This window comes from Fusarium poae, chromosome 3, assembly GCF_019609905.1.
Source record: "Fusarium poae strain DAOMC 252244 chromosome 3, whole genome shotgun sequence".
In the NCBI taxonomy this organism is placed as follows: Eukaryota; Fungi; Ascomycota; class Sordariomycetes; order Hypocreales; family Nectriaceae; genus Fusarium; species Fusarium poae.
In genome coordinates this window covers 1217189-1232654 of record NC_058401.1, presented here as the reverse complement: position 1 = coordinate 1232654, position 15466 = coordinate 1217189, and the positions used below count along the sequence as shown (strand labels likewise).

The 15466-nt window shown below is 47.2% G+C and overlaps 7 protein-coding genes across 7 annotated transcripts; 3 read left to right on the top strand and 4 right to left on the bottom strand.

Annotated features, from left to right (window-relative positions):
* Window positions 1-800: 800 nt before the first annotated feature.
* Window positions 801-2152, bottom strand: FPOAC1_007801 (uncharacterized protein; the record flags this gene model as incomplete). Its single annotated transcript, XM_044852251.1, has 3 exons — window positions 801-927; window positions 983-1071; window positions 1139-2152. The coding sequence occupies 3 exons, from the start codon at window positions 2150-2152 to the stop codon at window positions 801-803; spliced, it is 1230 nt and encodes a 409-aa protein (XP_044704921.1).
* Window positions 2153-3359: 1207 nt separating this feature from the next.
* Window positions 3360-3625, top strand: FPOAC1_007800 (uncharacterized protein; the record flags this gene model as incomplete). The annotated part of the gene is made up of 2 exons (XM_044852250.1): window positions 3360-3411; window positions 3462-3625. The coding sequence occupies 2 exons, from the start codon at window positions 3360-3362 to the stop codon at window positions 3623-3625; spliced, it is 216 nt and encodes a 71-aa protein (XP_044704920.1).
* A 2160-nt stretch (window positions 3626-5785) lies between these two features.
* Window positions 5786-7480, bottom strand: FPOAC1_007799 (uncharacterized protein; the record flags this gene model as incomplete). Its single annotated transcript, XM_044852249.1, has 1 exon — window positions 5786-7480. One exon carries the CDS (start codon window positions 7478-7480, stop codon window positions 5786-5788), a length of 1695 nt encoding a protein of 564 aa, XP_044704919.1.
* An 863-nt stretch (window positions 7481-8343) lies between these two features.
* On the top strand, window positions 8344-9172 carry UTP11 (Small subunit (SSU) processome component; the record flags this gene model as incomplete). The annotated part of the gene is made up of 2 exons (XM_044852248.1): window positions 8344-8439; window positions 8486-9172. 2 exons carry the CDS (start codon window positions 8344-8346, stop codon window positions 9170-9172), a joined length of 783 nt encoding a protein of 260 aa, XP_044704918.1.
* Window positions 9173-9385: 213 nt separating this feature from the next.
* Window positions 9386-11218, bottom strand: FPOAC1_007797 (uncharacterized protein; the record flags this gene model as incomplete). The annotated part of the gene is made up of 1 exon (XM_044852247.1): window positions 9386-11218. The coding sequence occupies one exon, from the start codon at window positions 11216-11218 to the stop codon at window positions 9386-9388; it is 1833 nt and encodes a 610-aa protein (XP_044704917.1).
* A 1089-nt stretch (window positions 11219-12307) lies between these two features.
* Window positions 12308-12869, bottom strand: FPOAC1_007796 (uncharacterized protein; the record flags this gene model as incomplete). Its single annotated transcript, XM_044852246.1, has 2 exons — window positions 12308-12624; window positions 12725-12869. The coding sequence occupies 2 exons, from the start codon at window positions 12867-12869 to the stop codon at window positions 12308-12310; spliced, it is 462 nt and encodes a 153-aa protein (XP_044704916.1).
* A 797-nt stretch (window positions 12870-13666) lies between these two features.
* FPOAC1_007795 (uncharacterized protein) lies at window positions 13667-15196 on the top strand (the record flags this gene model as incomplete). The annotated part of the gene is made up of 3 exons (XM_044852245.1): window positions 13667-14152; window positions 14203-14584; window positions 14634-15196. 3 exons carry the CDS (start codon window positions 13667-13669, stop codon window positions 15194-15196), a joined length of 1431 nt encoding a protein of 476 aa, XP_044704915.1.
* Window positions 15197-15466: the final 270 nt, after the last annotated feature.

Here is a 15466-nt window from a genome sequence, read left to right as displayed (position 1 = left end):
TCTCCTTCCCCTGCGCAGATCTAAACCTGTTTTAAGGCCTGCGCCTCTAGTATGTCATCACCAGCACCCATTTAGTGTTGCCCCCAGATCCACCATTTCCTCATTCTTCGTTTCAGCCGATGGTCAATGTCATTCCATTCTTGTTCCTGGCTAAGATAGGCTGGTGCAGCTATTTCGAGTAACACGTCGTGCCAGCCACAGACTAACACGCATCGTCAGCCGTATGTCAGCCAAGCCTCTTTCAACTTTCGTTCCTGCCGATACCCGTGTCTTGTCGATCGCCAGTGCCAACTTTTTACTTCGAGTCTGAGGAAGGCGCTTTCCAGTGTCTAGGGTGCTGACTCATACCTTAATTTTAAATCACTTTACCCCATACTCGTTGGTTTTAGTGGGAAGGGGCAACTCAAAAGCAAGCTTAATTGCCGTGCGTAGATTGCCACGCTAGGAGGAGGCCGCCAGTTCAGTCTACCCGTCCCGCAACGTTCTTCCTGTCATGACGACGACCAGAGGCAAACATCGCAATGTCTAAGCCACAGTAGAAAACGGACATTTTCGGGTGTTTGCGAATATTGCCGCGTGTTTGTGTGGCACAGTCGGCACTTGTTGCGTCGTCAGGTCTCGCAGGGCTCAGTCAGTCATCTAATTATTCACTCGTCGAGAACGTGGTTGGGAAAAGTCACATTACAATTAAAGGCCGCCCTCCTGTTTTCCAACCATTATAGAAACTCCTTTGTATCCTTTTCTCTATATTATTCGTTATCCATTACGTTCTATACTCTTTACCCATCTTGGCGCCCCTGTCAAAGAGCCGACTGCTGTCCATCGGCCGGGCCCAGCGACTTTCTACAGCTTTCTGAGTCCATGTGTCGCTTCAAGTTCTTCTCGTGTTTAACAAATTTTCCGCATATGTGACACAAGACTCCTGTTCTGGCATATTGTTAGCAAATCTAATCACCATATGTTGGTCTAGGGTAGGACTCACGTCGAGCGAATGTAATTTTTGACTTCATCCATGGACTTCTGGATCAACTCAACAAAGTCCAAGAAAACTTGGTCGTTTGGAAACATTCCCTGGTAGGTAGGCAGGCACTGTCAGTTTACGCACGTCAAGGTAATGCACATCAGGAGTTAAGAGTACCTTTGAGACTAGCAGAAGGTAGTCGCGCACCTCGCATACACATCGCCAATACCCGAGATCGACAAAGTTATCCACAACAGAGATAATCCCCTGGATAATCGTGTTGTCAGGAGAATCACCTTCTTGCAAATATTGTATGTACAAGCGTTTGAAGCGTCGTTCACATCTGGGTTCATCCGGCTTGGAAGTGCCGATGGGATTCCACTCGTTTACTGTCGCCCCACGACCAGCGAGGATAAGTGGAAATTCTCCGCAATGTTCTAGAAAATGAGCAAAGTTGGAGACGATTGGCGACCCCTGTAAGCTCTGCAGATCTGGCACTTGGGTACTAGCAGTAGTAGCCTGCGTGCCCTCGCCAACAATGTGAGATGGCTGTTCATCTAAACCAGTGGAAAATGAATTGGCAGTAGCAAGATCAACGTCCCAGAACGACTCTAGAGCCTCATTAGACATGCCGTTGTACTGGGGTTCAAGATAAGTACTCGCCAGGGCAGTCAAATAGGGATCTAAACAGGCGGCCTTTACCAGATCATCAAATGCTTGGCGATGTTCATGGTTGTTAATGGCGTTTCTCCAAAGATCAAAGTCGGAGAAGGGATCAAAGCGGAGATAGTTGCAAGCACTATTATGTAAGAAACATGAGGTGGTGTGCGACATGGCACAAAGCGCAACAACATCCCCCAAGGCAGTGGGCGGTAGGCCCAATAAGGTATTGTGAAAGCCACTAACTGCAGCCCTGTAGAATGATATGGGGTTGATAAAGATGTCGAGGGTGTCATCAGGATGTGTGAGACTGATACTGTTCATTGCACCAATCAACATATGACGGGTTTCTTCTAGCCGAGAGTGGACGTGTTGAAGGATAATCCATTGACTGGCATTATGAGAGAACATGGGGTTTGTGGTCGAGTTTTCACTGACGATTGTCCGTGTTGAGTCAATGTAGATGAGTCCGGCAAGGAAGCCTTTGGCTCTTGAGAGCGTCCATGAAGAATCTAGACTTGCTGTCTCCATGAGTGGGTCGGTGGTGAAAACACGGGATTGGCGTGCACAGTATTGTCAACTCAAAGATGTATGGAGGAGGGACGGTATATATGTGTGTTTGCATGGCATAGAACAGGGGACAGAGAATCCATCCCGACTCTGGATTAAAGTACTGCGTACATGTGGAGCCTCGCGACCTCGCAATAGTCATTAAAAGATAGGGGGAGAAACAGAGAGCCGCGCCCGCGCGCTTTCTGGGTGAATGAGAGGTTCAGACAGACCCGAGATGAAATAGAGGGAGACAAAGAGAAGGAGAGCCAGAGAGCCAGAGAGCCAGAGAGCCAGAGAGCCAGAGAGCCAGAGAGCCAGAGAGCCAGAGAGCCAGAGAGCCAGAGAGAAAGAGAACCAGAGAGACAGGGAGGGGCTCCACATCGTCTTGTGAACTGCCTGTCGTTTACAGGGTCTATCAAATGGAAGCTGGTACACCTATGATGGGCTGTTTGGGGCTATGGGTACCTATGCGTGTAGATATCATCTGCATTTTCTCAACAGCAATGTATAAGGGAGACGTGCCGTTTCATTCATAACTACAACAACAAAACCGTTTTTATTGTCTTCCATCACAAATTTTACAAGATGAAATTTCCAAGGCTCTCTGGCTCTGTGAAGCTTTGTGGTGTGGTGTCGGAACCTTTAATGGCAGGTTGTTCACCGATTGGCTTGACCAGGATTCATGACACTTTTAAACACTGGGGAACAGCGGCATCAGGGGTTGAGAGGGAAAAAAGAGATGTCGGCTCGAGATTGGCAACAAGGCTATGCATCCGTAACATCCACTATTAACGTAGATCGGGGGCATTTTGTCCTTCTCCAGGACAAAATGTCTAGCCTGGTAGAGCTCGGATCTTCCTTGATCTCACAACTACAGAACCCTGGTCAATACGAATCCGCTGCCGTCCCAGCTGGCCCGTAGCCCTCCAAACGACCAGGCCAAACCTGCCTACCCTGCTACAGTTCGGATGGCAGAAGGAATCAGATCCATGCGACCAACCCACAGACTCTTGATGCTCAAATGCCTCCAAGCACCTCCGAGTAAGTGAGAAAGTCGGAGGTCCGGTCTGGAGTAGCAGAGATTGTGATGAAGGGATATTTAAATACATAATAGACCGTAGCTTGAGAATGCAAGATATCCAAACTATATCTCATATTATCTACAAGTGTTTGTGACGCTATCAACATGCCATCAGAAGAGCAGCTTAGACAGAAGCAGGCAACAGATGAAAGCCACCGTAAAATCAGCAGTCAATCCCCGCTGTGTACATCCACTAACCATTAATAGAACCTGAGATGCTGCAAATGTGGTTGAACGAAACGGGAACCACTGCCTCTGCTACCGATGTCTGGTCTTCTGAACGAGCAATGACCAAACCAAGACCCAGCACGAGCCACACCAAGTCACGACGGAAATACACCAATGCTGACGATGCAGCAAAAGCGGCATGAGGTTTACAGGGTTCGGCCGGCAAAGACCACTCATTGATGCTGTTCTGGAAATTGTATGCTCATTGCGGCCAAGGGTCGGCGATCAGAGTAGAGCCTCGTGGTGTCAGTGAGGTAGATAGTCGCATCGCACCGCATCGTACCGCATCGCACCGTATTGCCTACAATGGCTAGCCTTGAGGGTATGTGGTTAAAGCCAAAGGTTTGCACAAGCAACGCAAGTTTCGCTACATGGGCCTGGAGACATCCCTGAACGATTCTGTATTTTGAGGCCCGTTTTGCCAAGAGCTGAACACCGGTATGCCAATTTAAATAAACCCAGCCATAACATTCGCTTGTTGTGTCGTTGTGCTTTAGGATCTCTGATAATTAGTAACCCTGCCCGTTCGAAACGGCGGCTTCGACTGTGTAGGAACCGGTGCGTTCCAGTAGGTCAAAAGCGGCCGGGATTATCATGGTGTTGGTTCCTCTGGCCTATCGGCTGTCACTAATGGACCCGACGGTAATGTCTCTTGCGGTTTCTTCATTACTTCCGTTACGCTATAGCTCAAGGTCTTATCACTCTGCTCCAGGATGGAGACAACACCATTGCCGATGCGACCAGAGATCGTATCGATATTCACATCTTTGGCGGGGAAGTATAGAAGCGAAGGAATGAGTGAAAGCCTACTGATACCACTGAATGGGAACATATCACTATACTTTAAAAAGGATTCCATTCTAGCCAATACTGTTAGTGACTATCTCGAGTAGAAGAAAGTCAACTGGTATCTGTAAGGAGATCGTCACGGTGCGCCAGAGCCTGGTGGATCTATGTAAGATCTGTTTCAACCTCCCCAGTACTATTACCTGATTGCTATCGCCCAAGCAACCCCTACTTTCGAAGATGTTCTAGAAGATATTCCCAGAGCTAGTGAGCAAGGGCCTTGGACCGTCCGCCGCGGTGTTCTACAAACCATGTCAGTTGATGCAAGGGATGACTAGGGTATGGTTGAACCGTAAGCCAAATGCTGTACCAGTACCCACCCAACCTTGACAAGGATAATTGACTGGCTCAACCTTGTTAGTCTTATTAAATGTTGTTCGCGGAACCATATCACAGTCTCCCGAATGCCTCGCAAAGAAGATATGTACCGTGATTATTTACAGATTGAGCCTTCCACAGCTGCTTATAAGCGCGGTAGTGTGGGCAATATACAAGAGCATTCAAAAATGGCCCTGTCAATGTTTCGACCAGATGCAAAGGGAAATGAAAGTGACATAAGACATAAAACGTGAAAGGCACCCCAGGAAAATAAGACCACTCTCAGATCATAGACGATGCTGCGACGCACGATGCAAGCAGGAAAGCAAACTTGACCGGGAGCGGTATTCTGATCGCAGGCCAGTCAGTACATCCAGGATGAGCTAGCTTGTTGACTGACAGAAGTCATCAAGTTGACCCATGAAACATCCATTCAAGCTGGCCAGAAGAGCCGAGTCGCGTCGAGTTTTGCTCATACAAACGGGCGCAATGAGGACCGGAAGCCGTAAACAGGAGCCTCAGAGATATGATACATCATATTCTTTCTGTTTTTCAGGGAAAAATAGGTATAGGTTAGTTATCGTACCAATCGATAAAGTGAGACTGGAATAATAATATGATCTTGGTGCTGGTGGATCTTTATCAGGTACTCTGCACTTCGAGTCATCTTACGCAGGGACAGTAAGATTTGACCAGTATCCCTGTTTCGAGGTGCGAAACTGCCTCGGGAGTGTGTATATATATATTACTGGGGTCAGCTGCGTAGAAACGTCATTCTGCAGTCGAAGAATGTTGACAATTGAAACGGATTATTCTGAGACACAGCTGTTGTTCGTTGGCGGGCGGTGCATATGCATGTCGTCTATGTACGTGTATACTCACACAACAAGGACAATATCTCATATCCGTTTTCAGACTGCGAATGGGACTTGCTGTCTGTTCCATCATGTCAGCTGAGAGTACGGATAGCTGAGTCGCTCTTCCATTGAGTTGGACATGGGCTCCCCGGCTCCTCAACAACTCAACCGAATGCGACGGCCACTGCTAATCCCGGTATAGAACCGTCTCAAGCACGATACCTGGAATTGCCAAGTTTGTTCTTTTACTTATGCAGTCTCTATTATTGGATCTAATCCTATTCAGTTCACCATCCGTCTCAATGGATGCGCCTCCGTGTTAAACACCCACTCATCCAGACTAACAACCTCCTCATCCGCAAAAATGAGATAAAAATACTTCAACGTCTCAGCCATCCAAAAGCTCTCCATGGAATCTTTATGCCTAATCTCCTCCTTCGCATTCACATCCTCAACCGCCGCAAACGCCTCATCCGTCTCAGCAGCAGCGCGAACCGCAAGCCACATATCCCACGCAATATCCCGAAACTCTTCCTTTCCGGTGATGCGGTAGAGATAAAAGATACTCTCGATGGTCTCGGGTCGGAGGAGATAAGTTGAGTCTCTGGCGCGGAATCCGAGGGGTTCTTTGTTGGAACTTGGGTTGAAGTCGCAAGACTCTAGAGTTGGACAGCGCTCGACGTGGACGATTTCGGGCATGAGGCCGGTTGGATAGGCAGAGTATGCTTTTGCGCAGCCACGAGCTAGTTTCTCGCCGACAACAACGTGGTCATCTCGTCCAAGGGCTCTTCCTCCGAGAGCATACATGCCTCCTGCGAAACAAGTCAGATGTTCCACGTCTGTCCTCAATCGAACCTCTTTCGTTCGAGGTGCAATCGATGCTTCACCCAGCATGAGCACATCCTCCTTCTCGGGCAACATCGGTCGGAACATCAAATGCTCAATCGCAGCATCGGCAGCCTTGAGGTACATCTTTTCGTATTTTGGTTCAAGACCCTGTAGGAGAACGTACTCCTTGATGAGGTACTCATAAAGTGAATCGCCATTCGCACCCAAGCCAAAGGTATCATCATCGACCCGGAATCCATCCTGCGCATTAATCTGAATAGGCCAAAGTCCAGGAATCGCGGTCTCGTTTTGCGTTCTCTCGAAAGCTTTGGTGATAAAGTCAATTGCGTCGTAATACTTGGGATTGCCGGTCTGCTGTGAAAGACGAGTAAACTCCATACTCATACTACCCAAACTAGCTGTACTCTGTCGCGGTTCAGGATGACCTTTTCCTTCTTTTAGGTCTCGGAAATGAATCGTATGTGGTGGCATGTGTTCTGTGTTGTCGAAAGTGGCATACAATAAATCTCCCAGCTCAATTGCCTTGGCCAGCAAGGCGCTCTCACCACTGAGCTCATAAGCCGAAAGTAAACCGCCAAGATGTCGGATGGTAGTTTCAAAGATATTAAAACCGGCGCTGGTAGGGAGATCCCAGTCCATACGAGAAACGTAGTCGACAGCCTTGTAAAACTCTCGCTCCATACCCATGAGCCATAACGCATCGAGGTTGTCGCAGATGGTAGCGGCCCACCCACCAAAAGGGTCACTACCTTCCAAGCTCAACGGTTTGAGTTCGTCATGTCCCCAGGCATGTTTTTCGTAGGATTTCCATGTCTTTTGGAAAGCTTGTTTAATCTCTTTTCGTCGTTGATCAGCTGTTGCGAGCTCTCGTTTTCTCAACTCGGGGTTGGAAAAGTCGTGTTGAATTCGAGGAAGATTGGCAGGTGAACCACGAGGAGGTTTGACCATGCTACTCAATTCCAATGGATTTTGTAATTTATGTCTACTCCAGTCATAGCTGCTGGGAATGAAAGTGATCTTGGGGGATTTGTAAGTCGGTATCTCGTGGAAAAGGCCGTAGAATATGAGGCCTGCGATGAGGAGAGAGAAGATCGCCCTCGACGCAGTAAAAGGTAAAGCAACACCCATGATTACGACAGAAGAGATGAGAAATACACAAAAGGAAAGGAAGGAGTGAAATACGTTCAATTGAAGTCCATTGAGACCTTTGGAAGATCCAATGCTGACAGCATGAAAGGGGAAGCCAGATCTTATACGATGAAAGCCACCGTAAAACAAGGATGTAAGACAAGGTAAAACAGTTATTGATGGTAGCTCCCCACTCTGACACGCAAGCTTTCTAAGAATAACTAGAGATTAACGTGAGATCCGCAGACACTATGACATATCGAGTGCAGGGAGATCAATACGCGAGCACGGTTGTGTTACTTTAAACAAAGAGACGTTAGGCGAGATTTGATCTCGATGGAAGCTTGTACAACTTTTGATCACAGACGAGATACAGATGGATACAAATGAGCTGCAATTGCTGAGATCAATTGTTGGGATCAATTGTCTGTTCTCACTTTGCAGATCACCAGAGTCAGCACTTGCATTGGGTTTTCAGGAGTGCATTAGTGTCGCGTGCCTTGGAAACTCAATGACAAAAAAGCTGACAGGCTGAAACCCCCTGGACAAGCCACCTAATCAAGGGAGGCTTTCAGCTCGCCAATGCGACAAAACAAGATGAAAAAAAAGCTTGATTTTATTTACAGCCAATCTCAAAATTAACCATACGTTTTTAAGCTTGGCTTATCCGTATTTAATCGGCGGAAGTGAATCTAGCTTCCGGTTCATGTTTAAGTCAACATCAATGTGGCTGTGCTCTGTCTGGTCTTATCTTATCTCAGCGACGCCACACCGCCAAAAATCTCAAAATTAATTCTGCCGCTCAGCTCTGATCACCCATTCTTTGCGACACCATTCTCGACATCACTCACACCACATCCAACATGTCGTCTATGCGAAATGCCGTCGCCAGGCGACCTCACCGTGAGAGAGCTCAACCATTAGAGCGTCGTCGTCTCGGTCTTCTCGAGAAACACAAGGTTTGTTCAGGCATTCCACCACTTTAACCACTACTCACACCTCCAGGACTACTCCCTTCGAGCCAAAGACTTCAACAAGAAGAAAGCCACCCTCAAAAACCTCCGCGACAAGGCCTCCGAGCGAAACGAAGATGAATTCTACTTTGGCATGATGTCCCGCAAGGGACCAGGCTCCAAACTCAAAGATGGAAAGTCATGGTCCGGAAAGGTGCAAGGCGATCGAGGAAACAAGGTCATGGATGTCGAAACAGTGCGACTCCTCAAGACACAAGATCTCGGATACGTTCGAACGATGCGACAGGTTGTTGCAAAGGAAGTTGCCAAGTTGGAGGAGCAGGTAGTCCTCACCCGAGGATTCGACAAGCTTGACGAAGACGAAGACCAAGACCAAGACAGCGATTCGGAATTCGACTTTGCCACCGCACCTAAAGCGCCTAGAAAGATTGTCTTTGCAGATGATGAAGAGCAACGCGAACAAACATTACAAGACCACCTAGACTTGGAAGACGAGGAGGAAAAAGAAGAGAAGAAGGAGGGAGACGAAGAATTTGAGCGCGCCAAGGCTCTACGCCGTCTTCGCCGCCAACTCGAAAATGCCCGTAAGAAACTCAAAGTCCTCACAGACGCCGAAGGAGAACTCGAGATCCAAAAGGCAAAAATGGCAAAGACGGCTACATCGGGAGGAACCACACGTAAAGGAAAGAAGATTATGGTGCGGACAAGAAAGCGATAAGCGGACGGATAATTCATTTGCAGTTTGGTTTCAGATCATGTCCTTCGTATTTTATTCGTTACGTTTGCTCATGGCAAAAGCTAATAGATACCCCCGAAAAAGAACGCCGTGGGTGTATAATATATGATACAAAAAATATGAAAATACGTTTAAACCTCATTCCTTGCGCTTGATTAGAAAAAAAAAAAGTCCGTCTCGTCATGATTCCATTCATTAATACTTTGACGCGAGGCACCCACAACACCCTTTAAACGCAAACCCAACACATCGGAAACTTATCGTCAACAACCAGATAAAACAAGCAAAAAGACCCTTGACAATCTTGACAATCACCCGAAGCAAAAAGGGTAACTTGTCTTCCTTCTCTTTCTTGCCCTTGCCGAGACTCTCATCTTGACTTTCGACGTCAATCTCAAACGCTTCCATGTTGCGCTTCTTGCTCTTCTTTTCCTCGCGCTTGCCTAGCTTGCTAAGACGCTTTTCTTGCTTGGCTGTGAGGATCAGAGGTGGTGGAGGCTCAAAGGCTTCTGTGATGGGATTGTTCTTTTCGTCGCCTTGGGCTACGAGGAGAAGTGCTGTGACTGCTACGTCGACGATAAAGTATGACTCTATCTTTGAGGCGATGCCTGTGTCAATCTCTAACCAGCCGCTGCCGGTGCCGTCGCGGGTAAGCTTGGCGAGATGTTGGGGTGATTCGTTGTGTTCGAGTGTGTACTCTACACGAGACCATGAGGGGGATCGCTCGATGGTGACGCAGAAAGGTGTTGCGAGGGCGGGATGGACGAGGAAGTGATGGGAACTATCTTCGTCCCACACAAGACGGGCGCATTCCCTCTCTGCTAGCATAACAGACGCAGGATCTTGGGATCTCTCAATGGCCATCTTTGTAGCTGGTGTAGGCATAAGAAGTGCAACGAGACCATCGTTGGGGGGATGTCTTCGCGTCTCTTCTTCCAGAGTCGTAGTAAGAGCTTCTTGCCAATGCTTCGTGTCGGTGACTTTGCTTCCCGAGCTGTGTCCGACAACACCACTAATAATACTGCTCGCTGAAGAACTTGCTTCAGGCTTGGGTGCTTTGTAAGGTTTGTTGGGGTCATGTCTCGTAAGAGTCACATATGCCGATGCCGAAGTTGGATCCAAGCGCAGGTTATAAAAAGGCTGTGTCGCAGACGAAAGACTGTAAACAGGCGCATCTTTTTCCTGCGTCAACTTCATGCAGTACACTCTTCCCTCTGATGGTGAAGCCTGCCATCCATTCGCAACTTTCCAGTAACTCTTGAGAAGTTCATTCGAACTAACCGTCGGAATTAGAGGGGGCTCCTGTTGCTGAACAGCACGATGAGGCCACGAAGGCTGCGTAGATTGAATGCTCATGGGACTAATAATAGGACTTCGAACAGGCGCATTTCGAGGTGCAGCTCCGGCTGGTGTTTCATGGTATGTCTGCCGACTAATAACTGCTCGTGGGATTTCGGCAGGTCGAGTCTCTGTGGGAACATAATTTTGCTGGTTCAGCGGCAAGTCTGGGTTATACGCTGGAAAGATGGATCGAAGAGGTTGCGCAGTGGATTCACCACCCAGAGGAGGTTTCGCTATGGAACTTCGTGATCGATCACTGCTGCTGCGGACGAGCGTGGGGCCTTGGATGTTGCCTGTATCAGCACGACCTGGGATTTGGACGGTTGGCCTTGGTCTTTGGACTTTGACAGGTTTTGGTTCAGCTTGTTGGCGAATAGGATCGAATTCGATTGGGGTATGTGATCTATTCTGTGGTGATGTACTTTGAGGCGTCTGTGATCTGTTTTGTGGTGTTTGAGATCTCTGAGGTGTCTGGGACCTATTCTGTGGCGTCTGTCGTCCATTTCTCGGCGGCGAGACAGGCTCAGGTGTTTCAGAAGCCATGGCCTGTGGTGTAACAGATCGTAAATCCCGTTCACGAGATTCCGAACGACGAGGTCGAGGAGTTTGGTTCCGTGAAGTTGGTGGTGGTTTGGAAGAGTTTGGGTTCGGGAATAGCGAGAACCCTCCTGGGGTTGGAGTAGACATTTTCCGTATTAAACAGTTTCTCTCTCAAAAATGCGACTTCTTCTCAAAAGAAGAGGGGATATAAAACCCGGGGTATCAAAAAGACAGTGTAAAGTTGCTGTTGATGCTGCTGCTGCTACCGCTTCATGATCAATCCACAAAAGTAATATGTTTCAAAAAAAACAAACAGAACAAAACAGCAATAAACAAAAAAAAAAAAGACCAAGAAACAAGATACCGAAAAGAATATGATCAATATTATATTCTCTTCCTATTCTTCTTGTTAAGCGCTCCGACTAACACTTGAACAAGGGGGTCACGAAAATAGCATCCCCTCCAAAGACCCCTGTCAACCAATCGGCGAGACAATCACACTGCAGCAGCCATGCTAAGCGCCCTGGAGACGCGCTGTAGTGAGGGGAAGAACAAGTATAATTGGTTGAGATCATAAATGACTTGGGTTGGACGGGGATGGATTCTATTGGGTTTGGTGAAGATGATGGGCGGGTGATTTGATGTGATGGAATGTAGTAAGACTGTCTGAGTTTGTAGGAGCTGAGAATTAATAGAAGGGTGAGAATACAATGTAGACTTTGCTTTTGTTGGTGTATTAAAAAGAAAGATCTAGTTAGAATATTAGGATATGATTGAAAAGACTATATTCCTCATTAATTGAGTCCAGATATTGAAACGATTGTTGACCGCTTGATGCATGTAACCCTATCGTCGCATACAGGAACCATCATATCAACCACTAAAAGACTATAGACTAGGTCACTATAAGCTATTAAGAGAGGCTGGGCGGTAATTAACTCGTCACAATTTGTTTCTTGCCCTCTTGAGAAGTATCCATGATGATCTCGGGGTATTGAGGCAGGCCTGTTTCAACATCGAGTGATAATAGTACTGGCTGCATGCTCTTTAATCACTCCATACATCTTTGTCCAGTCGAATGTCATCGCTGCAGGACTATATAGTACAATTCTTGGTACATCACATCTCGCCTTTTATATTCGTACAATGCCCTCCCCTCTTGTCCGTATAGTAGCGTAGATATCCCGTAAACCCCCAAACGCCACAGATGCTAACCCTCTTCCATTTTATGTGATGTCAATTCCTCGGTCGATCCTTTGCTGTAAGACCATGTATCCTTTCCCCTCTCTGCTCCATCTCCTTTTGTTTCGACAACCTCACATGCTCAGGTAATCCCCACCACTCGCGCATAAACTCTTCTTGAGCTTGAGCAACTCTAGCTTTCTTTTCTCTTTCTTTCTGTCGTTCTATCCTCAAAGCGAACCACTCCTCTCGTGCTTCGTCGTGGGCTGCTTGTGTGGCGTGGATCTTCATGCAATTGTTCATGACGCGGTGTTCGGCTCGGCAAGCGAATGATACTGTAAAGGTTCGGCCTAGAGCGCATGCAGCAAATGCTGAAAAGTGTTAGTATTGTGATTGTAAAGGCGTGATTGTAAAAGGTATGCGTGAGGTGCTGCTGCTGCCGCTGCCGCCGCCAATGGGAGAAAAACACACCCTTAATCTCGTCGGCGCATTCTTTTCGGACTTTTTGGTAAAAGATATCTCGGACTTGTGCTTCTTGCGACGCAGATAGAGGTAGAGGGTTTCGAGATGGTACGCCGAGCTTCTCTTGAGGCATTGGGGGGTTTGAGGTGGCCATTGTGACCTGGGAGGAAGACAGGGAGGGATTCGAGTATCGGTATTGTATTTTATTTAGGTGGTCGTAATGATCGTGGTACAATCGTTAGAGCAAGCGACTGAAGCTATCAGACGAGGAGCTGGAGCTCGCGGGATGCTGAGATGGTGAGGTGAGCCCATGATTGAATGGGTTTTGACAGCATTGACCGCCTTCTATTTTGGGAATGTCCGAATAAAGTACACTTGATATGGGTATCCCTCGAAGTCTAATGCGAAATCTACACAGCATCACGACCAACTTAACATCATTTTTAGGTTCATTAATTAAAGTTTATGTACATTGAAAGCTCAAGGCATCAAAGTTGGAGATTTAACTTTTCCGGTTATAACACATACGTGATTGATACAGCAGTTGCCTAACTATACATGCAAAAACGCCTGCACTGTAAGCTTTAGGCGACAAAAATAAATTTATAAAAAGTATGATCCAAATAGTATAAACTGACCTAATGATTTTGTCTCTGTGCTCCTGCGGCCAATTTTGTTATTCACTGAGGCTTTGGTCGGGCAGCCAACCCACGGTCACCAATTCAGAGACACCACACAATAGTCTTTTCTGCCTAAGTCTGCCTGGAGCATACTCGATAAAATTCATCATGGAAAGTAAATGAGAATTCAGAGTGAAGGAAGTCTAAGACATTATCTAAACTTAAAGAAAGACCATATGAGTATATAAGGCCCCGTCCCATCTCATCTGCTGGGAATCATTCCTCTCATCTAAACACCCAAGACAACAAGACTACACATCTTGAGCTCACAATGGAATCCCAAATGGAACCCCAACCAATGGAAATGGATCTTCCATATCAGGGAGCTCCAGTCGATGGCCCTTCAGTCGAGGCCTCTTCAGTCGAGGCCCTTTCAGTCGAGACCCTTTCAGTCAAGGACCCTTCGGTCGAGGACCTTCTAAAAGATGTATCCTCCGCAATCAGGAAAAAGGGTGTTTTTGCCATAGGGGGCCATGTTCAAGACATTGGCAAGCTTGCTATTCAATGGGCCGACAAAACGAATGGACAATGTCATACTTTGAGATTTCCATTGACCGACGGTGCCTCCCAGGACTCGTTCAATGCATTGCTGAATGGCCCTGCCACGATGGATGCTGACGACTTTTTTACTAACTTCAGCCCTTATGTGCATGGCATCCTCGCAGCGATCAATCAGACTTTGCCTTGGAGCACACATTGGGCCAGACATCAGGAAGAAGATGAGATCGCAGTCAAGGCTGAGCTGTGCAAGCTGGACGTGAGTTTCCATTTCACGACTATATTTACATTTGCTCACAAATCTCACAGGTATACTCTGCTTCCTCTGGCAGGTCTGAGACTTATGTCGACAATCCACTATTAGATCGCCAGATGGGTACACTGGTGATTTGTCTCCCTGTCCCACACAAAGGAGGACAGCTTGCGGTTCGGCATAGAGATCGACAAGTCAAATTCGACTGGGCATCTCAACATCCAAACACTGTCCAGTGGGCTGCTTTCATCTCTGATCGCGAGCACGAAGTTCTCCCGATTACTGAGGGTCACAGGTTGACGTTGACGTACAGGCTTCTGGGGACAGACTACACCCCATGTCTCATGGCAAATGAACTGAAGGTTATTGATCAGGAATCACTTGACTTCTATACAGGTCTTGTGAAGCTTATTGAGAAAATGAAATCCACTGGAGAACGTAAGTAGCCTCGGTCATTCGCGAGTTTACAGCTAACAGGCTATGCTAGAATACATCCTCGGTTTCTCATGCACTAATCAATACCCTCACACATCCAGGTCATCCTACGAGTACATCCATCATATGCTTAAAGGCATGGACTTGTTAGTTTACCAAGCCCTCAAACGAAACCTCCGCGGAGTCCGTGTTGGCACGGTACTCGACGATTCACAATATGTCGAAAGCCAACGCGAATTGAAAGAGATGGAGCTTGAACGCCTAGAGGAAATTGCCAACAATACCCAAGGGCGCTGGGGGCGTAAGTGGCCCTATGACTACGACGAGGAAGCCCTGGACGAGGACACAGTTTGTATGACTAAATCACTGAGCCCTGCATGGGTCGAAGATTGGTATCGTGACGACGAGGATGGCTATTGCCCGGACCCAGTCAATAATATTGACGGTGGGTTTAGCCGTGCGAAAGTCAAGTGGCTCAACTGCGCTCCCGAGAAGCGTATGTGCAGAGAATTTTCTGTTGCTGTTGCCTCGGTAGCCGAGAGACACCCTAGTGTAACATGGTTTGACTCTGCTGCAGTCATTTTTGCATGGGTAGGCTTCGAATACGATGATTAAGAAGCTGAGAAGTATGAAGATTGAAAATTGAAGATGTGGATAATGTGGGAAAGTTGGATCGGTGTCTTGGGTAATAAAAAGGTTGGTCTGAGATGAAATTGGTTGGTCAATTTATGTTGTTTAGATTGAAGTCTTTAGATTTTTTTCTTCTTTTTCATTTTAATATCTTAATTTATGCTGTTTAGACTATTTTTATGTTATTTTGTCTTTGCATCCTAAGCCGAGGTCATCGCTTTACCCTGGCACAAAGGCGAACCGGGAACGATACAG